This window comes from Orcinus orca, chromosome 16, assembly GCF_937001465.1.
Source record: "Orcinus orca chromosome 16, mOrcOrc1.1, whole genome shotgun sequence".
NCBI classification, from domain to species: domain Eukaryota; kingdom Metazoa; phylum Chordata; class Mammalia; order Artiodactyla; family Delphinidae; genus Orcinus; species Orcinus orca.
The window spans coordinates 52,583,173-52,605,635 of record NC_064574.1 but is presented as its reverse complement, the minus strand read 5'-3'; the positions used below and the strand labels follow the sequence as shown (position 1 = coordinate 52,605,635).

Below are 22,463 nucleotides of genomic sequence, written 5' to 3'. Positions count from 1 at the left end.
GGCCAGACCTGTTTTCTAAGCTCTGGGATGCACCAGGGACCTGGGATCAGCTCAGAAGCTTAGCCTTATTTTGTGGCTCAAGGTTATACTTGTGGAGACCCCTGAGAATTGGAGGAATTTGGGCCTAGTAAATACAGATGGCATGACACTACCATCATACAGTTTAACATACAGGAAATTAATAGTTAACTTTCTCCAGCTATTTAAGTTAAATTGAAGGTGAGGTTAACTTGATTCCCTTGGAGATTTGTTTTCTCCTTCATTATTTTAATCAAAAGTTTTTATAATAAGTAGTTTAAAAATTAGCAATTCAAAATGAGAATTTTGAATGGTCCAGCACTTATCGTTAGTAGCAAAATATGGGTGTGTTTGACTTGTAGATAAATTGACAGGTCAGTATTGTCTCCAGAGAGCGACTTCATTTGTGTATTCATGAACTAGGCGAGAGAGATTGGGGGTTTCTATCAGCAGTGTATTGCGCCCATAGGTAGACGATTGTTTCTTCTCTTTCCGTGTCACATAGACAGACATTGTATTGAAAATAGATTGAGAGTGTGTGTTGTCTTTTCAGTGTCCAAGCCATCTTCCCAACACCTGACCCTGCAGCCCTGAAGGATCGCCGCATGGAGAACCTGGTGGCCTATGCTAAGAAAGTGGAAGGGGACATGTATGAGTCTGCCAACAGCAGGGTAGGTTGCCATTTGTGTTCTAGCCACGCACAGCACCTATGGGAGCTGTAACTGCATCTGTCTGCCTTATTGTCTGGAAGTGGGGACATCTGTTAGTCTGGTAGACTCATCACTTGAGGGCACTGACCAGGGAGACTTCCCAGTTAAGACATGAGGTCCCTGTACAACTCTCTTGTTCTGTAACTACAGAGTACAGATGTCTCCGCTACAGCAGTAAATGAGGTATATAAAATTTTTTTAATCCGTGGGTGTACTTTATAGCGGCAGTGTTCACAGCGCTTGTCCATGTTATTGCCAGTGTCAGTGAGTGTCCAAGAAGAGGTTCAGCTGTGGAATGAATGTAATGAGCACTCAGTACCTCCTATCTGATAACTCCTGTAACATCACTGGGCACTGGTTTATCAGAAGTGCTGAATGCTTACCTGTGCCAATGTACTTAATTTAAAGTTCATTAGTTTGTTAGAACATACAAAACCAGATCATTTGTTTTTTTTACAAATAACTAGTATTGAATATTACTGCTTTTTAGGATGAGTACTATCACTTACTAGCAGAGAAAATCTACAAGATACAAAAAGAACTAGAAGAAAAACGGAGATCGCGTTTACACAAACAAGGCATCTTGGGTAACCAGCCAGCCTTACCAGCCCCCGGGACACAGCCTCCTGGGATACCACAGGCACAGCCTGTGAGACCTCCAAGTAAGGACTTCATTTCCAGCCCTTAGTCTGTTTCCTTGTTTTTCCTTCTGCGTTTGGTGTGTATTTCTAAGCATATAGAATTATATTCTCTGGAAGCCTGTGCTGTGAAACCTGTGTGGTAGTGGCTGTGACCTTCTGCAGTGGCCTGTGTTTAGACATTGAGTCTCTCTCATGGAAAGGCGGGTGTGCTGGCATCAGAATGCACAGCACTTTTGGACCTGGTTTTCTCTTTAAGTTTAAAAGATTATTTTATTAAGTTAAAATTTTTTAAAAATTATTTTATTTTTGGCTGCATAGTTGCGGCACACGGAATCTTCGTTGGGATCTTCATTGTAGCATGCGGGATCCTCTGCTGTAGTGTGTGGGCTCCTTGTTGCAGCGCGCGAGCTTCTCTCTAGTTGTGGTGCGTGGGCTCTCTAGTTGTGGCCCGCGTGTTCAGTAGTTGCAGCGTGCGGGCTTAGTTGCCCTCCGGCGTGTGGAAACTTAGTTCCCCAACCGAGGATCGAACCTGCGTCCCGTCCCCTGCGTTGGAAGGTGGATTCTTAACCACTGGACCACCAGGGAAGTCCCAAGGATTATTTTAAATAACCCATTTTTTTTTCCTGCCATTATAGATGGGCCCATGCCTCTGCCAGTGAATCGCATGCAGGTTTCTCAAGGTATTTAACTATTGTTGTGAATCATATTTTGGTTTAACATTCTACATCCACAAAGTTCATTGGTTTGTCCTCTTCCCTCTGTATTTCTTTGTAGCTCCTCCTCTTATTCCTTCCATTCCTTTTTGCTGATGAGCAGAGTTCATGTCCACAGGTAGTATGACTATCTGTTGCATTTGAAAGTTTGGAGGTCATAGGAAAGCTCTCCAAGGAGATCAGAAGTAGGAGTTAACTTTTTTTTTTTTTTGGCGGTATGTGGGCCTCTCACCGTTGTGGCCTCTCCGTCGCGGAGCACAGGCTCCGGACACGCAGGCTCAGCTGCCATGGCTCACGGGCCCGGCTGCTCCGTGGCATGTGGGATCTTCCTGGACCAGGGCACGAACCTGTGTCCCCTGCATCGGCAGGCAGACTCTCAACCACTGCGCCACCAGGGAAGCCCTTTTTTTTTTTTTTTTTTGATGGGCAAGAGAAGACATTATTCTTAGGAAGTCTCCCAAAAAAAGCATTGTATTGGAGGTGGGGGAAAGAAACTTTTCAGAACATTTCTGAGCATCAAGCCCATCCTGGGGCAGAAGCACTGTGGGTGGGGGGTGTGAGGTGAGGAAAGTGGGGACTGCTCTGGGCCCTGTGAGCACAGGTGCCATGCCTGCTTGCAGCTGGCCGAGGAGGGTTTGTGCTCAGAGAACCCTCATCAAGCTGCGCTACTGGCAGTCTTTTTATTGGTGGTTGTTGAAGCAGTGATTTTAGTTTGGGAGTTTGGGGGTGAGGGTCATTTCAAAGCTTTTATGGCTCTTGTCAAATTGAGACTTGAACAGTAGGATGTTTTTACAGGTTGTGAAATAAGGTGGTGACACTATCCAGAAGATTCCAAAGCAAGGCCTTGCTGCTGTGTGTAGAGTAGTTCAAGAGGGGAGAAGAGGTCATTTTAAAAGCCGTGGTGATCGTACTGCGTACTGAAAAAGACCTGGTAGATAAACTGATGTGGAGGAAACTTTTCAGGGACTTGTTTAGGTGGACTAGATATGAAGGGTGAAAGAAATCACAAAGTCAGAGAAATGGAGCCTTAGGAAAGTGGCTGAGTGCTGTGTCGGGGATGACTTGGAAGACTCTGCTGCTTTGGGATCTGAGGAGGTGGCTGTTGAGCAGAGCGGAAGGCATTTTCTAGGGACGTGCTCACATGCCCCGCTTACCGACCTGTCTGGGTCTGTAAAGAGGGACTTTTTATGGTGCCATTTCTTCGTACATCTTTTATTTAATAAAATCTTCTCTTGTTAATAAAACCCTCAAGGAGAGTGGGACACTTTTGTATTATAAGCTTCCTGGAAAGTCCTGGGCCTGTGCTGGTTACTTAGGGTGACATTTCTTGGTGGTGCTGAAGGAGGCACATGTTGTTTGACGGCCTCTCATACTACACAGTGTTAAGGCAGCGCCTCAAGGATTCTGTTAAATGCCAGCGTTGGGCCTAAGACTTATTGAACCAGCATTTATGTTGAGCTCAGAGTTTACAGAGTATTGTGGGAAATTACAAAGAGAGAGACTCGTGGTCTGGAGCTGCATGGCAGCTAGTGAGGTGTCATTCATTCTGTGGCACCTCTGGAAAGGCCAAGGTAGCTGTGAAAGTGAGATCTTTCCAGTCTATGGAGAGGAGGCTGAGGTTGAGAACTGCCAACCCTTGGGCACTTTCTAAATGCTTAATGTGCTTGCAAAACTAAAACCATGTTTTGAGTCTTACCCCAGATTCCAACAATAAATGTAAACCCAGCCAAAGGGCTGGGAGGCCTGGAGTGATGGGAACAGGCTTCCTGCAGGAGAGGAGATGGGAGTCAGGTGCTCCAGAAGGCTCTGAGGGGTTGGCTCAGACGGGTGCCCTGGCCTTAGCTGACCTCCTCCATAGATGGTGGGAGCGCCTTCCCACGCTCCCCCCATCTACTTTGTCGCTTGGACGCTTCGGTGCCGAGCGCTGCCCCGGCCTTGCGTACTCATGGCTTACCTGACTTTCTGCCTTCCTGTGCTCATGCTGCCCTGCCACCCACCCCATCCTATCACCCTCACCACCACTACCTTGGTGCCATCTTCTCTGGATATGAACAGTCTATTATTTAGCCATCTTTTCTGATTAACTGAGTGCTTTCCTTTCAGTTGTATATGTTGTGTGTGTGTTCCATCTTATTTGGCTTAGAGTTTTATTTGGTGAGTTGTCATTCTGTTTTCCTGTGAGTGATTTTCCTAATGAACCGTTGTGGGTACATTTACAGGGATGAATTCATTTAACCCAATATCCTTGGGGAATGTACAGTTGCCACAAGCTCCCATGGGACCTCGCTCATCGTCCCCCATGAACCACTCTGTCCCGATGAACAGCATGGGCTCCGTTCCAGGGGTAAGTGCTTTTTCTATTTGCCTCAGCTGTGCTGAGAAGGCCTTGCTCGAATAAGGAAAATTCTCTCAGCAGGAAACTTGTAGGTCGTCTGGAAATCCTGTGGTACTTGTTCCTTTGGATTTGGCTTATGCTTTATTTCCTTCATATTTCTCTCTCTCTCTTTCTCTCTCTCTCTGTCCTTATTACTACAAGAATTATTTGACCTTACTTATTTTTATTGAAATGACAAATCATAGGCACCTGTGGCTTTGTTGGAAGATGGGGTTGGCAGCCTCAGATATGTGGCTGAGAGGGACTTGTCAGTGTCTGTTGACTGTCAGAACTTCCTCTCCTGCGGCTGCCTTCTAAACGCTTCAGAGAACTCATAAAAGGCATATTTTGAACTTTAAACTATAGCATACTATTGGTTTCTGTTCAGAGGGCAGTGTGAAGCTGGCTTATTAGAGACCTTGCCTGAAAAGCATGCAGAGTGCCTGGGAGCCAGAAGGTCTTAGTGCGTGGTGGGTCCCTTCCTGCAAGGGAGGAGGATTTGAAGATTTCTGTCTCTTCTAGTTTATCTTGAAGACTCAGGCCCTTGAAGCCCTCTGAACTCTCAGTAACGCTTATTGTCTTTTAGATGGCCATTTCTCCTTCCCGAATGCCTCAGCCTCCGAACATGATGGGTACACACGCCAACAACATGATGGCCCAGGCGCCTGCCCAGAACCAGTTCCTGCCACAGAACCAGTTCCCATCCTCCAGCGGGGCGCTGAACGTGAACAGCGTGGGCATGGGGCAGCCAGCGGCCCAGGCCAGCGTGTCACAGGTACTGTTCATGTTGGGGCTGTGAGCCACCTACAGTGATGTAGCCCCAGCTTCCCACTGACCTCAGCATGTCCTAGTTCACAGAAATTAGAATTCTAGACAAAACATTTCATGTGCTAGCATCTCTTGATTTTTTTTTTCCCCTGTTCTGTTCTGTTATTTTTACCTTGTTTGGAATTAGTCATACCATCTTGGGGTGAACTTCATACAAAAGTGGAATGGATTATGGTTTTTTGGTCTGTGTGCTTTTGTTTTGGTTTTAGGGTTTTTAGTTGTCATTTTCTTGGTTTTTGTTTGTGCATTGTAAATTCTGAGTTTCACGTGTGATCCTGAGAGACACTGGATTTTAAAGAAGGAGTGAGGAAAGGTCCCATGAGTTCACTCTTAATGATTTGGTCTTTGTATCTTGTTGTCTGTCTGTCTGAACTGCCCAGGTGAAGTCCGACTAACTGGATCATTTGAGTAGTTCTCTTCTTATTGAATGTGTTTTTAATCATTCAGTCTAATGCTGGTGAGAACTATTTTCCATTCATTTTACTGCCTTTCCCCCCTTTTGTTAATTGCTAGAGTACACCAGATTGCTGCTGTATACAAATGTACATGTGTTTTTAAAACAGGCCAAGTCTTCCCCCAAAAGATAAAATACATTATTTAATTTTTTAACATGAAGTAACATTGAATAAAAGGCAGTGACTACATTAGATTCACTCACTAAATACTTATTAATTAATTCTTAATTTCCATAAATTTTGTTGCTCCAGACAGGGGCTATCAGGTTTGTCCTGTAAATATTTTCAGCTTGGTGGGCCATGGGCTCTTTGTTTGAACTGCTCTGCTCCACTGTTGTGGCGCAAAGGCAACGGTAGACATGCGCATTCACATATGAGTGAATGGGCGAAGCTGCCTGCCAGTAAAACTTTATTGACAGAAACCAGTAGCTAGCTGGATTTGGCCATGGACTCTACATAGTTTGCAGATCCCTGCTCTAGACCAGTGATTTAGAATAGATTTTTAATTGGTCCACAAATAATTCTGAAACATGTCCCTAGTTGAGAACCACTGTACTGAAACATTTCAGTGTTTCCATAATTCATTTTTTAAAAAAAGACAAATACCTTTTCCAGTGGTCTAAGCTGTGGGTGGATATTATGGAGCACGAAGCTAGTAAGTGGAGTGTATATGTGTTTGTTTAAGCCAGAGATTTCCACACTTTTGTAAATCAAAGCATGAGAAACAAGTACACATTACTATAAGTGTGCAGATCGATGACGTTTTACAAATGGAACCTTCCCGTGCAGTCAGCAGACCTCATCAAGAAACCATGATTAGATTTTCATACATTTAAGTCTTTGAAGTCTATTGCCACATTTTCAAATGGGGGAAATAATTTTAACATACTCTGTTCCATCTGTTAGGGACAGGTGCCTGGTGCTGCTCTTCCTAACCCTCTGAACATGCTTGGGCCCCAGGCCAGCCAGCTGCCTTGCCCACCAGTGACACAGTCACCGTTACACCAGACTCCACCTCCTGCTTCCACGGCCGCAGGCATGCCGTCTCTTCAGCATCCGGCGGCACCTGGGATGACTCCTCCCCAGCCAGCAGCTCCCACCCAGCCATCAACTCCTGTGTCGTCTTCCGGGCAGACTCCCACCCCGACTCCTGGCTCAGTGCCCAGTGCCAGCCAAACCCAGAGCACCCCTACAGTCCAGGCGGCAGCCCAGGCCCAGGTGACCCCACAGCCTCAGACCCCAGTCCAGCCTCCGTCCGTGGCCACCCCTCAGTCGTCACAGCAGCAGCCGACACCTGTGCACACCCAGCCTCCTGGCACACCGGTGAGCCCCTCGGCCTGTCGTCTTCTGGCCAAGACTCTTAGATGAGAACTTGCCCATAAAAAAAAAAATCTGTCATGAAGTCACTGCAAGTCTTGGTGCGGTTGCAAAAAGTATCTGTTTTGTTTCCAGCATTGGCTCCAAAGGCTGTTAGGCAGGACATGACTTATGATTATCTTCCCCAATTAAATCAGATTTTAGAAATCAACAACTAAAAGAACTCATACATGGGTCCTCCGTAGAATTTTTTTTTTTTTTTGCGGTACGCGGGCCTCTCACTGTTGTGGCCTCTCCCGTTGTGGTGCCCAGGCTTCAGACGCACAGTCTCAGCATCCATGGCTCACGGGCCCAGCTGCTCCGCGTCATGTGGGATCGTCCCAGACCAGGGCACGAACCTGTGTCCCCTGCATCGGCAGGCGGACTGTCAACCACTGCGCCACCAGGGAAGCCCCTCCGTAAAATTTTTTAGCTGTCTGTCCATAGGAGCAGTACGTCCCCCATTATCTGTCCTAGATTGACGTCTTCTGAGTTTTAGTAGTGATGAGGATTTGGTAAACAAGTCAAGTTCCTAGTTGTATGTACTTTGACCTTACCTATCAGCCTTGTTTTCCAGCTGGAAGCCCTTTCTTTTTCATGACAAAATGGCATGCTCAGGTTAACACTTCTGTGGCTTAGATTTACCCATTCTTCCTGGGAGGTGAAGGTGGCAGGGTCACACCACGTCCTGTGTCCCATGTCCCATGGTCTGCTGGCAGCACCCAGTCCTGCTCTCCTAGACTGGGCTGTCCCCACTGACACAGGGGCCTGAGGCTGCTTCTGCTCACCTCCACATTCTTCTCCCAGTTCTCACCAGAATCTTAGTGTCTGTTTTCTTATCAGTCTAACTTAAAAACCTTCTTCCCCCTAAAATACATTATCTTTTATTTGTGGGGACTGAGGGTATTTATTTATAAAATGTCAAAATTAACCCCAACATAAACCCCAAGATGACATTACTGTTTGTATTTCTCCAAAGGGAGTGTGCTTATTGATCCTTACTTTATATTTCTTATCTCTAAGTAAGATCCCTTTGTAATTTTATGTTTTCTTTTGTTTGTTTACTTAAAACTCCATTGGGTAAATCTATGAAAATTTAGAATTCTTTCTGGGATTCCTTTTTTTTTTAGCTGTACGTGGGCCTCTCACCGTTGTGGCCTCTCCCGTTGCGGAGCACAGGCTCCGGACGCGCAGGCTCAGCGGCCATGGCTCACGGGCCTAGCCACTCTGTGGCATATGGGATCTTCCCGGACCAGGGCAAGAACTCGTGTCTCCTGCATCAGCAGGCAGATTCCCAACCACTGCGCCACCAGGGAAGCCCTGGGATTCCTTCTCTTAATGTTTGTTTACTCCTCCACCACTGTTCCTATAATTAACAGGCTAGTTATACATTCTTATTCCATATAGGTACTTTATTCCCCTTTCTACAGCATATATACTTATATATTTATTATTCAGCGTTTACCATAACCATTAATGTCATTGGAAGGAATTAAATTTAAAATAGGAGGTTCTGTGACTTAGGTAGAAAATTCCCAGAAAATAATTTTCGGTCAAAAGGTAGGAAGCTCTGTTCTTCCATCTCTGCATTGTTGGCAAGAAGTCAGTTGTGTTTCTGCCTGATTTTGATTTCTCTGGAACTCCTATTTTAACGCTTATTCTTCAGTTCTCTCAAATAGAGGTGCCTATTAGATTAGTATTGAGAAGGATTAACGCGAAAGTGTGTGTTGAGTGAGCATCAGGGTTTAAGATCATTTATATTGTTTACAGAGATAAATGATTTTGGTTTCTCCACAGCTTTCCCAGGCAGCAGCCAGCATTGATAACAGGGTCCCCACTCCATCCTCAGTGGCCAGCGCCGAAACCAACTCCCAGCAGCCAGGACCCGATGTACCAATGCTGGAAATGAAGGCTGAGGTCAAGACTGAGGACACTGAGCCCGATGCCAGTGAACCCAAGGCAGAGCCTGGGGCTGCGGTAGGTGCCATTCCTGGGAGTGAATAGATGTACTGCGCACAGAGGCATCACTGAGGTGTCCTCGTGGGAGGCACAAGGCGTCCACCGTGGATGTCCCTGCTCTGTTTCAGTATCCTATTCGATTGTGGTTCAAGTTGGAAAGAGATTAAAAACAGATTGGTTATTTATTTTTAGATATGAGATATGGGTTTATTTTATTTTGCCAGAAGTGAAGAGCACTGGCTTGTATTTTAAATGTTTAAATCATCCAGCAACTTTTTCATTGCCATCCTTCATTCATTTATAATTCTGCAGAGTTAGACTGCACAAGAGATGTGTTCTTTTACTAATTAACCTGTAGCAGAAGTTGGAAACTGACAGACCGTGGGCTGAATCCAGCCTATAAATGTGTTTTGTTTGGCCCACACAATTATTTTTAAAATGGGAAATTACAAATAAAACTCTAGATTTCTGGCTTTTCTTGAAAAATGAGAAGCTCTGCCAGCACTGTGCTTCTGTTCCTGTAGGGCAGCAGTCTAGGTAGGAGCACCAGCTGTGGCTCTTAGATGGGTCGTGAGCTCTCTAGTTTGCCAGAGTGTCCACTGCTCCCCGCGGCCTCACACAACAGCTCCTGCTGCTGTCATTAGCTTCGCCTGCCTGGCCCTCTGAGCAGTTGAATTTCTGATCCTTCCCACAATTTTCAAGGCACTTCTTGTTCCAAACTAGATATATATGTAAAACTATTGGGCAGTTAATTGGTGTATACAATGTGTATACAAGTTTTTTAAGCACTCTAGCATGTAAAAATTTTAAAATTTTTAGGACTGTAATGCACTGGTGCTGTACTGAAGTGACTCAACAGGCACTCCACCCCTTCTTGTGGGAGAGAAAAGGAATGATCAATGCAGCTCTGACTTGGGAAAGGTTTTAACAAGCCCATAGAGATTTTTAAGAGCCTTCCAATAAGGCTGAGTTAGAATAAAGGTCTTTCATATTCATATATCATTGTCTGTAATTTTGTTTTTCTCAAGATCATGGAGGAGGACTTACAAGGATCTTCTCAAGTTAAAGAAGAAACAGACACAACAGAGCAGAAGTCGGAACCAATGGAAGTGGATGAAAAGAAACCTGAAGTGAAAGTCGAAGCTAAAGAGGAAGAAGAGAGTAGCACCAACGGGACAGCCTCACAGTCCACTTCTCCTTCTCAGCCTCGCAAAAAAAGTAGGTCATGTTCTCGTAAACTTACCGGATGGTGCTGCTTTTCCATTGTGTTGGGATTGCATTCTGTGGATTAAAAGCTAAAGCAGAAAAAGAATCCCATCTCTTCTTTTATCCTTCTTGCCTGCCATTCTGCAAGTTTTAGAAATGGTGACAGTGAGCTGAACTCCAGGATGTGAGCCCACAGGGGTCTGTGGTAGGAACGAGAAGCGACCAGGGCTCTGAGGAGCAGCCCATGAGCCGCCTGTCTGGGGTGGTGCTGGCTTTACTCGGCATGCCGTGGACAACCACTGATGGACTCCAGCAGGAAGATGACTGGAAGCTTGATGTTAGGGAAATTATCACTATGGCAACCCTGTGCACTGAAGTTTATAGGTTTCTGCTGATACAGATAGGAAACTAAGTGCCCGAAGTCAGGGGGTGGGAGAGTAGAACCCACTGACTAGTGCAGCAGGAAGAGGGAGGGCGGCAGGTAAGTGAAGATACTTTGGGTTCTGAAATAAGCAGGATGAGCCAGGCTCACGGTGGAAGTTGGATAGAATGTATTTGAGATGTGTCCAAAGTACGGAGGTAAGGGTGTCAGCAAATTGTCAGGTGACCGTTAGGAATGTGAGATGGGGCTCAGGTAGTTGAGGGCTGCAGGTGATCCAGTTAGGAAAGACGGCAGAAAAGTGTTAGAAAGGCTGATACTGTATAGTTTTGCTGCTGGAAGAGACCCTGGAGATCATAGAGGACAGCAGGCCTTAAGTTTTTGGTCTCAGACCTCTTTATACTCCTAAAAGTCGAGGATCCCAGAGAAGTTTTTGTTTGTATGGATCATCTATCACTATTTACTCTATTAGATGTCTTTTTTAATATTTATTTAAAAATAAATCTGTTACATGGCACCCATAAATAACACATTTTAATTAAAAATAACTTCCAAAACAGAAATAGTTGGAGTGATGACATTGTGTTTTACAATTTTGTTACTCGGAGAGTTAAGTGAACACAGCTGGATTTTCATATCTGCCTCTGCCTTTGCTGTTGTATTCTGTTGTTTGGTTGAAGTACATGAAGAGAATCCAGACCCACTCAGGTTAGTAGTTAATAAAGAGAAGAGTATTTTAGTAGCCTTTTCAGGTCATTGTGAATATTCTTTTTTGATACTACACCAAAACTCAACAAGTAGAAGTTTCTTAAAGGCTAGTTGCAGTGGGAAATCTGAATCCATAGCCCTGAATTTCTCATACTCTGTGGCGTTAGAATCCATCGTCCATCTTGTACTTTGAATGGATCTTTTGCCATTGCATGATTTTTTTGGTAACACTATCCTCTGGTCATCTGGGACTTTGGCTCACTGAGTTATGCTCATCTTCCAAATGTTGACATGCTTTATTATGTGATATTTTTTAAAATCACATTTATTAATATCACTGTGAGTCTCTTCAGAAAGTCGTGTAAACTTTGACAAGCTGTCGAGCTCACGTGTCATGATACAGGTTTTTCAAAATTCTAATTTTTGATGCAAGTCAAAATTTTATCATTGGTAACAAATAGCATCAGTTGTCCTGGAAGTAACTATAACTGGCATACTTCGTTCACTTTTGAGCAAATGTCTGTCACATACCCAGATCTGAGTAACTGTAGCTTGTCTATCAGCCATTCTTTCTAGTTTTGTGTGTTTCATGAAGAAAAGCAGTTACTTCAGCTCTCAACTCAACACTTACACAAGTGCTTTCTCTCAAGACAACCACTGCATGCAGCAGAAGTGCTTTATGACAGCTTCCCAATTTGTCGTACAGAATAAAAGACGTGTAGCCAAGGGCCGAGATTTAATATAAGTAAGAATTTTGACTCGTTCATCAAGGACACTTGTAAGTGCAGATGACGTTTTTTTCCTGTGTATGCACAGCAGCAGCAAAGAACGGGGCGACCACGAAGTCGAGTTTGGAGCTGCAGCCTGGTCATGCTGCAGTGCTAGTGATTTTATTCACTGTTGTTTTTGCCCAGTCTGTGTGAATGTCAGCACACAGTGCAAAAGGCAAATGATAACTTAGTGTTATCATGAAAATTGTTTTATATTATGGAAATGGATTTCACAGACCCCTAGAAAAGGCCTAGGGCAGTGCCAAATAGAAATGTTGTATATCTGCACTCTCTTGTTATGGCAGTCACCAGCCACATGTGGCTCCTAAGTACTTGACATGTGACAAGTGTGCCTGAGGAAGTGAATTTTTAATTTTATTTAATATTAATTCATTTTGATTCAAGTAGCCACATATGGCTGGTGGCTACCATATTAGACTGCATGAGGGTCCCTAAGGTATCCATGGGCCATGGTTTGGGGACTGCTGATGTGGTCCCCACCTGATTGTCCTGAGAAGGTTTTGAGCCAGAGAAGTGGAGTGACTTGCTCATAGCACACCACACTAATCAGTGGCAGAGAACTTGTTTCAAATACAGCTTCTGACTGCTACTTCCACTCATTTGGAGTCTTACTACATCAGTGTGGTTGTTAAAGACAGGAGTTTGAAAATGACTTCTCCTTGGCATAGGTATTAAATGTTTAGTGAATGAGTGAACGGTCATCCAGAGTGAGATACACGTAAGGCCATGTTAGTTTTGATCAGCACTGGGAGACGAGATGGTCTGGAGCAGGGCATCAGAAGACTGTCTAGGGCCACCAGGTAGTGCATCTTTTAGGCTTTGTGTGTCATAAGGTTTCTGTTGCAGCTGCTGAGCCCTGCCTTGTGGTGCGAAAGCAGCCATGGACACCTGCACAACAAGGACGGTTGTGTTCTAAAAAAGCTTTATTTTGTCAGACTAAAAAGTGATTTTGTGTAATTCACGTATCATAAAATAGCATTCTTTTTTTCCCTAACCATTAAAAACCTTAAAAACCATTGTTAGCTCCCAGGCCCATACAAAGGCAGGCAGCTGGCCAGATTTGGCCTGTGGGTCGTGGTTTGCGACCCCTGGTCTAGAAGAATAAAAAAGCTATTGATTAACGAATTGTCTTCTTATAAAGAGTTATTCAAAGAAAACCAAACACTGCTTCATCTCTGTAAAAACAGACTGGAAGAAAAGGGGTTAGCTGAAGGCAGGATTTGTTTGTGTTTCACAAGGCTCCACAGGGCACATCTGCTCCCTAGACCAGGCCTTTGCACCTGCATGGGAGTGTCTACACTGGCTGTCTCCCATACTTGCTGACCGCCATGTGTCCTGGAGCGCAGGAGGCCGTTTCCTCAGGAGGTCAGTCAGGATACCTGGGTATTCCCTGGCTCTGATGTCAATAAAGTTTCTGGAAACTTCTCAGCCAGTGTTTTCATCTCTCGATATACTCAATGCATACCACTTCCCAACGGGAACTTTAGGTTTTATGGTATTTTAGTCTGATTTATAAATTACAATTTGTTATGTATCTGTTGTAGAAAATTTTTTCAAAATTCAAAAAACCACAAAGTGGAAACTTCACATCACTTAGAACCTAAGTCATCAGAACATCTTTGCAGTGTTTGCCTCTGCTAATTTTTCTGTGGGCAGGAGCGTATGTGAGCGAGGGGGTGTGTGACACTCAGTGTCACCTTCACAGGCATGTTTCCCATGTCCTTAGAACTCACGAGGGGTTTGTATGAGTGACTGTCCTGAATGTATTTGGCAGCCAGTGCTTGTTCTTACACTGGTGACAACAGAAGGCATCGTAGGAAATGGGTGGGCCAAGAGGTTGGAGACATGGGCACTAGTACATGTGCAAGGGGACAGTACACAGTACAGAACTTCTGGGGAAAATAAGAGAGCTACTTATTTTTGTGGCTCTCTTACTGTATACATTTATTTGTGAGGTTGTAATACAAAACCATTCCTCTCAGGTGGTTTGAGTTTACTTCAGCCAAGGACACAAACGTTTCCTCAGGCGAGGAAAAGCCCCTTCCTGTGAAAATGACTCTGTACCCACCCATTTGATCAATGAGGCAGATTAGAAAGTTAGCTTCGTTTTTTCTGTTCCAACCAAGTTTTGGCACTGGAAATCTTTTTGTTGAACAAGCAAACTTCTCAGTGTGGTATTTTTGCCTCGTGATGTGGATGCAGTTTTTAAAAACTAGTGTGACTGTGTTTTCAGAATCCCTGAATCGTAGCTTTAGAATGTCCGTGGACTCCTGGAAGCTTCACGGCTGGGAGGGAAATGATTCAGGCCTTCTCAGAAGTAGCCAGGCTTCCATTTGAAAAGTGACAGAGGAAGAGTCTGGGTGCCTTGTCAATAGCATCGTTTCCTGTGCTTTTTAACTGCAGTCTTTAAGCCGGAGGAGTTGCGCCAGGCTCTGATGCCAACCCTAGAAGCGCTGTATCGACAGGATCCAGAGTCCCTACCTTTTCGGCAGCCTGTAGATCCCCAGCTCCTAGGAATTCCAGTAAGTTGATATCATAAAAACATTATAACTTTACCACTGTAATTCATGAGTATCCATGATACTCATTTTATCTCTTAAAATTGGGTAAAATAAGAATTTTTTCCCTAATGTAAAAAAATATTTTCTGTCAAAACAATAATACACCTTTGTCTTACTGACTGAAATGTGTGTTTCCCCCCTGTTCCGTTAAGCCCCAGGGTCCATGGAAGGGGTGCAGTGAGATGGGGGGAGCACACCCTGGGGCGCACAGCCTCTGTAGCCTTGCTTTATATTTGGGTAAGACTTTGTATTCAGGAATGGATTTAAATAATTGGTGAACATCACTTATAAAACACATGGGCCTCTCACTTTGAAACCCTGGGTGCTCTTGCAAAGGCCATGGTGACCCAACAGATTCTGTTTAGCAGTATTACTATTTTTGCTTTTGTGTTTGTGTTTGTCTTGGAATTTCATTTTGGTTGCTAGGACCAAGAATGAATCTCTAGAAAAACATATTGTCTGATAAATATGTTCACCATTTTAATTTGGTGGATCAAAATCTTATTTTTAAAATCTGACATTATAAGACATGTTTTATTAAATAAGTTTTTTAATATTATTTTTTCTTTAACTTTGCTTTTGAAATAATTTGATCACACTTGAAAATATTAATTACAATTTTAGATAATAAAATCAGAGGAAGATCAGAAGTTGTTTTCTTTTCAAGTCCCATTTTTCACTATTAGAAATGGAAGTTATACTGGTACTTTCTTCAATTTTATTTTAAGATAAAGCTGCCAAATAAGATGGGCATTTGGAATTTGGGGGGGATATGCTAGACTGAGACCGTTTTGTCTTTCAGGATTATTTTGACATTGTGAAGAATCCCATGGACCTTTCCACCATCAAGCGGAAGCTGGATACAGGGCAGTACCAGGAACCCTGGCAGTATGTGGATGACGTCTGGCTCATGTTCAACAATGCCTGGCTCTACAATCGGAAGACATCACGGGTCTATAAGTTCTGCAGTAAGCTCGCAGAGGTCTTTGAGCAAGAAATTGACCCTGTTATGCAATCCCTTGGATATTGCTGTGGACGCAAGGTACAGTTGAAACTTTTTCCGGAAAATGAACTACCCTTGTTAATACAGCCAAAAAGGGTATTATGATGATATGATAAACTCAGTATTTTGGCCACACCTGTGTACTGAGAAGGACCCAGATGGATTCTGGTCTCTTGTAAAACAGTTGATTGTCTGAAGCTAGAGGTGCTTATGGGGGAAGGCCTTGGATTAAGCATTCCTGGCTGCCCCAGTGTCCATTCATCTATCTGTAACAAATGTCTCTCAGACACTAGGGACTTCCCTGGTGGCGCAGCGGTTAAGAGTCCGCCTGTCAGTGCAGGGAACACAGGTTCGAGCCCTGGTCTGGGAAGATCCCACATGCTGCAGAGCAATTATGCTCGTGCACCACAACTACTGAGCCTGCTCTCTAGAGCCCGTGAACCACAACTACTGAGCCCGTGTGCCACAACTACTGAAGCCTGCGCGCCTAGAACTTGTGCTCCATAACAAGAGAGGCCACCGCAATGAGAAGCCCGCGCACCTCAATGAAGAGTAGGCCCCGCTCGCCGCAACCGGAGAAAAAGCCCACACGCAACAACGAAAAACCCAAGGCAGCCATAAAAAAAAAAAAAAAAGTCTCTTAGACACTAATTCTATCCTATTGTATCCAGAAATGTCTTTAAATAGATGTGAGAATCGTTAGAAAACTATCCAGTATACTAACAAATAATTTACTAGCTAAATCTAACTCCATATTGGACAGAACATTGCATGACAGTAAATGGGATATATTTTTAGTATTTTCTCCTTTGTTTTTGCAGTATGAGTTTTCCCCACAGACTTTGTGCTGCTACGGGAAGCAGCTGTGTACAATTCCTCGTGATGCTGCCTACTACAGCTATCAGAATAGGTAAGCCTTGAGCAGTTTCTTGAATCATGGGACAAAAAGAAGGTCTTAGGACGAGGCATGCTCGTCTGATTGTAGCTTGGGTACATTTCATTATTTCTCTCCTGAAGTTTCAGTAAAAAGGGCCAAAATTTCATTGTTTCTCAGTCACTCAGATAGGCCCATGGTCTCTTAACTTAAAAGCATGCTTGTATAGTATAAAATTTTAAGCTCAAAACTGCTTGCTGCACTAGTTGGATCAAGTACATGTGTTAAGCCAAAATGTAACCATATGAGAAAGAGTCTGAAGTGGAGAGTAACTCTAACAAAGGTTGACTGCCTTTTTTAAGATAATAAAGTTGAAACATTGTATTTTACCAATCTGTGTGTAAATATTTGCCTAGCTAATTTGGCCTGTACAGTCTGATGGAAAGACTTGTGTTTGCTCTAATTCATTTAAAAATTTTAAACCATAGACTTTTTCTTTTTAATCAGTAGCACAGTAAGAATGAGATCGGTGTTTTCATTGAGTTTAAGAATGACTCCCTTCATGAGGTGGCCTTTTTGGGGTTAGTGAGTGGTAGGTATGCTTTTGAAGTATTTTCTATTCTCTTGAAATGTGGAGATGGCTAAAGAATAGATCTCCTATCTTAAGTAGAGGAAGAATGAAAATAATTTTTGTTGTTGATTCCCTTACCTAATTACAACTTCCTGGTTTGGAGGGTTGTTTTGAAAATTAAGCTACTTTGTATCCATTGCTTTAAGTGACTGCGTGTTGCCATAGCATGAGGGCGTCCTGCCTTGAAACATAGGTTGTAATTCTTTGTCAAATTCAATTACATTGCCTTCATTCTATGAATTGGCAACTAAATTCTTTACGTGACCAAGATGAGGCTTCATGCCTGTTCTTTGTTTTTAGGTTCAAGTATTAAATGTCAGCTTTAGGGTTTGATGTTTTGATTATTTTTATCTTGTTTGCTTATAGTAATTACATATGTTCTAATACTTTGAGGAAAATAAGTTTTTATTTTTTCAAAGGTACATGCAGAGGCCTGAATAATTTGGAATGTTGCAGTTACTTTTCTTCCAATTATGTTTTTTTTAATTATTTTAATTTTTAAAAAATATCTAGGGAATTCCCTGGCAGTCCAGTGGTTAGGACTCAGCACTTTCACTGCGATGGCCTGGGTTCAATCCCTGGTTGGGGAACTAAAATCCTGCAAGCCATGCAGTGCGGCCAAAAAAATTAAAATTAAAAAAAATAATAAAATTTAAAAAAAAACATATTCAAGGTAATTAACGACTCTCATCAAAATCCTATTTTTAAAAAAAAAGAACTGTTGACCTAAAAATATCTTAAGACAAGATTTCTAAGCCTTGTCCAGCTCACTTATCTTAGTGAAGTGCTGGTTTGAGGGGAAAGATGGGTGTCCCTGGACAGGCACCTCTACTGGAAGTGCAGCCGGCACAACTGTCCTGCTAAAAATATTTTAACATTTGGAATTCATTTTCTGTCTTTGCATGCTCTTCTATTGATAGAGGCATTTTAAAACTAAAAGTTTGAAATGATACTGTGGCCCAAATGGAATCTTTCCTATAGTGACAAGTGTTGTTCTGGAGGTTCTGGCCCCTCCACTTACAGTTTTAGCCCCATGATCTTTTGCACATTCTGTAATGTATCAAGCTTAACCTTCTTGTCCATGACATGGGCATAGTAACACCTTTCCTGACACCCTTAATTGTCAGTCTCCAATGAGACAATGCTTTGGAAACTGTTAGGTGCAAAATGCAGCTATGAAATTTTAAGAGAACAGGTTAAAATTAACTATACCCTGAAAAATGCCCCCACTGCTAAGTACCCAACACAGTTTGGGTCTAGAAGGAAGAGCAGACAGCAGATTGCTTACCATCATCTCTTAAGTTTGGGGGCCTTTTCATTGTTGCTTTTCACTGTTCCTGGGTTCTTTGGACCCTGCCTCGGCTGACTTGCATAGATTTCGGCCGTATTTCACTTGAGAGCAATTCAAGTTCGATAGAATGGATGGCATCAGTGTGCACTACTGCCTCCTCAGAGGAGGTTGTTGATGGGGTGCAAACAAAGGATTGTTTTGAAAGTTCTGAAATGTCCAATATTACTTCTATATAGGACTTAATTTTTATTGAGCAAAAGTAATATATTTTCCTTAAGAGTAGAAGCATAAATAAAGGAGTTCTCTTTTACGCATAATACATTTTAAATGAGTGTGAGCATATACTGCTCCTCAGCTGAATCTTACAAGGTGTGCTTCCTGGAATACAGAACTGGAAGAGATACCACGTTGTGAGTCTGTGAAAGCAGTGGTCTAATTCTGCGATAGACATTTCAACTACTTACATTTTCATTCTCAACCTTGACTGTTGATGAACACCATGGTGTTCTTTTGAATAATTGTTTTGGTACTTATAGTCCTAAACTGGGCACTTAGAGTAGGAAATTCTACAGACCGTTTAAACAAGTGAAACTAATAGATAAGCTAGTATATGGTTACATTTTCACTTGTTTCCACACTTTGAAATTTTGAAAGTAAGTCATGTTGGGAAAACTGTTCTATAACTTTAACAGTTTATTATTGATAGATAAGAATAGATATTATCTATTATCCAAGTTATTTTTATATACTGATATGGTACTTACAACAATCTGCATTTGAAAATTTACTCCATACATTAGATTACCCTTACAGATGAACTCTGCAGTTACATTGTGCTAACTTTAGGTACCCAGATGTACATCATCATCAGATTATGTAAAGTGTTTCTCCTTTATAATTCCATATTCATCAGACTGCTTCCTTCACGTAAGGCAGAAGGTCATCTAGGCTCTTACGGTTGAAAAGTGAATCTCTGAACCATTATGTATTTCCAGGATGAATAAAGTTTGGACTAGGTATAAGATAGGGGCAAGTCTGACATTAACACCTGTCACCCACTGATTACCAGAGTGGTTTCAGCCTACTTGACTAGATGGGTGGGCTATCATCATATCAGAAGGGAGCTAAAGGGAGGCCAGGGCCCCTCCCTTTCCCCTTACACCTGAACAGATTCGATTCTCTGACATCTCTGGCCTTGCTCTGGGACAGACACTCTGTCCCTCCCAGTTTCTGACCCTGAGGTTCTTGGGAATGGAAGTTAGTTATACACAGAGGGCGTAGGTTTCTGCAGCCACCCCAGGGGCTGCCATTCAGCCATCAGTGCTTCACTCTGGGCCAGTTTCCTCCAGTGGAAAATGATGGGTTTATGATCCTTGTTCCCCAGATGTTGCTAGGCTTGATGTCCTGCTTGCATAAAAGCTAAGAGTTTAGTTTGTCCAGGATTTTAAAACCGTTTAGACTCACATGTAATTACCGTGGCAATTTCATTTCACAGTGTGTTCCGTAGTCCTCTTTGAGCTAGCGCACAGTGGCTGAGTTTGATCATAATAAATTGGAACACTTTCATTCATTTTTTAAAAGGAAGCAATTTGGCGTTGAAGGGGTATCTTTTTTTTGCATATTGTTCTGATTGCTGCTTAATTGGTTTATAGTTTCTATAGTGTAATTCTTTCTTGCCAGTGATGATCATGCCCTTCTACACATGGAAATTCCTTTTACTACATGATTTCAAGCCTCCATAAAAATATTTACAAAATAGTGAATAGCCAGAATATTACTGTAGTTCATTCAGAGAAAGAGATAAGTATTTTTAAAAACAGCAGTGTTAACCTGTTTGTTCCTGGTCAGTTTTTAATCTTGGCAGACTTTGTTGATTGAATTAATTCTAAATAAACTGGTCCCAGCAAGAAACTCTTATTAATCCAGTTGCTACACACAGTGAATCTGTCATGTTCCTCATCAACAAATATGAAAAATTGAATAATCTTGAGATGTGTGCATGCTCTAAAGTTTTATACTTTTAATTCACTATGTGTGTTTAGTCAGTGAAATATAGCAGACAGAATGCTCAATGTGTTTAATTAAGATTAGAATTAGAACTTGTGGGGACCTATTTTAGTGGTAATGAAGAATAAACTGGCCAGGCAGTGGCCTGAATCTCAGTTGTTTGTAGCCGTGCGCGCATGTGTGTTTGTGTGCGTGTGTGTCTGTGTCTGTGTGTAGCTGCAAGCTGCCGCATCTCCTTCTGCCCATGTGGTTCAGTGTGGCGCTCCAAGTCTCGTCACAGTGTCTTCAACACTAATCCTCTTGGCATCTTGTAGATGTAGTTTTGAGCACTAAAACCGCATTTTATTGTGCTACCTTATACTCATCCCTTTTGCTTGTGTAATTCACCTCATTCGGCTTGTTTACTTCTACAGTATTCCTTTGTGCCCATCTTGTTTATGCAGCATCAGCCTGCATTTTTGTTGATTTCTCATTTGTGTCCTTTCCAAACATTTAATAGTTTTTATTTTAACTGTTCTTATTTGATAGCTTGAGCCCAGGCTCTATACTATAAGAAATTGGGGTGATGGATAATTTCTCAAATGCAGATTGTGCTTTAAAGATTAAGTCTCTAAATTTGCTTAACTTGGATTGTCCCCAAGTTAGAGAAATCACTGAGTATCTCAGATTGATGAATGATTGGTTCCAATACCAAAAAGTTTAAATTGAAGCTTAGAATTGAATTTTAAGACTGTTCATGGATTTACATATATTGTATTGTTTATACAATATATCACAGTTTTTCTCTGTATAGTCTTACTGATAAATGGCTGGAAAGTCTTTGACCCTGATTGCATTTCTGTTAAATGTTTGTCTAGAATATGGATTTGGTTTCATTTCTATTGTAACCCAATTAACTGAGTGATTAACATGTGAAAAGTAACAGGAGAAAATTAAAACCAGTTCTGAGTGCTCAACATTTTCATACCTTTAAAGATCTGGCTTAATACCGGAAATAAAATCTATGAATTGCTGTCAAGCATAAATTTTCCATTTTGAAAAAAAGCTATTTCAGTTTAAATTGCTTTTTTAAGGCCTTTTGTCAGACTGTTTTATTCAAAGTAAATTTTTTCCATCTCAAAACCTGTAGTTATATCTGGTTTTCTCTAAGTAATAACAAAATCCAAACTCCTAAAATTAGGCTCCTTGCAATTCTAGTATTAACAACTCCTTGAAAACATTTGCATCTTGGAGCTGGACGAACCCGTTGTTAGTGATGATGGCCTGGGATGTGTGCAATGAGACCGAATGCTAATCAATGCTTTGCCTTGGCTTTCTGCTCTGTGTTGTCTTGGTGTTTGTGTCTTACCTTTATGTCTGTGCTATTTGTTCCCTTCCCTGTTCTCTAATCCTGCCCTTCCCCACCTGCCCCTGTTCCTTTCATTGTCCACACTGACCCATCAATCAACCAACAACGCCCCCCCTTCGTCGTGGTGATCTGCCCTGCTCTGATTGGTGGCTTCGTTGCTTGGGTGGCTGTGTGTTATGATGGACCAGTTCACCCAAGTATGGCCTTCTTGCTGACAGGTATCATTTCTGTGAGAAGTGTTTCACAGAGATCCAGGGGGAGAATGTTACCCTGGGTGACGACCCTTCACAACCCCAGACGTAAGTACCATCCTGTCATTTCTCCCGGGGGTGACTCTGAATTGTTGTTTTGTTCTCATATGTGATTAAAAGGGAAGCACCACTGCCACCCACTGTGACTTTTTTATAGTGTATTTTTCATATTACTTATACCCACATTCATATTTTACAATGTAGCTGTTGTAGCTGAATCCCAGCGCCACTTGCACATTCTTCCCTCTGCTTGAGACCGTGATGCTGTAGCCCCCACTGCAGTGCAGTGGTCTCTCTTGACCTTGCTCTATCTCTTCTTCTAAAACACTTGCTTTTTCCTAGTGGCTGTCAACTTCCAT

General features: G+C 42.5%; 1 protein-coding gene across 5 annotated transcripts in view; it reads left to right on the top strand.

Annotated features, from left to right (window-relative positions):
• CREBBP (CREB binding protein) overlaps positions 1 to 22,463 on the top strand; it is a 131,595-nt gene that overhangs the window by 89,265 nt on the left and 19,867 nt on the right. For 2 of the 5 annotated variants that reach the window (XM_033428929.2, XM_004270237.4), the window contains 12 exons: positions 572 to 689; positions 1,219 to 1,390; positions 2,005 to 2,049; positions 4,302 to 4,426; positions 5,043 to 5,231; positions 6,646 to 7,062; positions 8,893 to 9,072; positions 10,083 to 10,272; positions 14,542 to 14,660; positions 15,502 to 15,741; positions 16,524 to 16,612; positions 22,072 to 22,152. In XM_033428929.2, coding sequence (XP_033284820.1) covers positions 572 to 689; positions 1,219 to 1,390; positions 2,005 to 2,049; positions 4,302 to 4,426; positions 5,043 to 5,231; positions 6,646 to 7,062; positions 8,893 to 9,072; positions 10,083 to 10,272; positions 14,542 to 14,660; positions 15,502 to 15,741; positions 16,524 to 16,612; positions 22,072 to 22,152 — 1,965 coding nt within the window. Of the gene's footprint in view, positions 1 to 571; positions 690 to 1,218; positions 1,391 to 2,004; positions 2,050 to 4,301; positions 4,427 to 5,042; positions 5,232 to 6,645; positions 7,063 to 8,892; positions 9,073 to 10,082; positions 10,273 to 14,541; positions 14,661 to 15,501; positions 15,742 to 16,523; positions 16,613 to 22,041; positions 22,153 to 22,463 lie in introns of all 5 variants that reach the window. The other 3 variants (XM_033428928.2, XM_033428931.2, XM_033428930.2) reach the window with 2 other exon arrangements.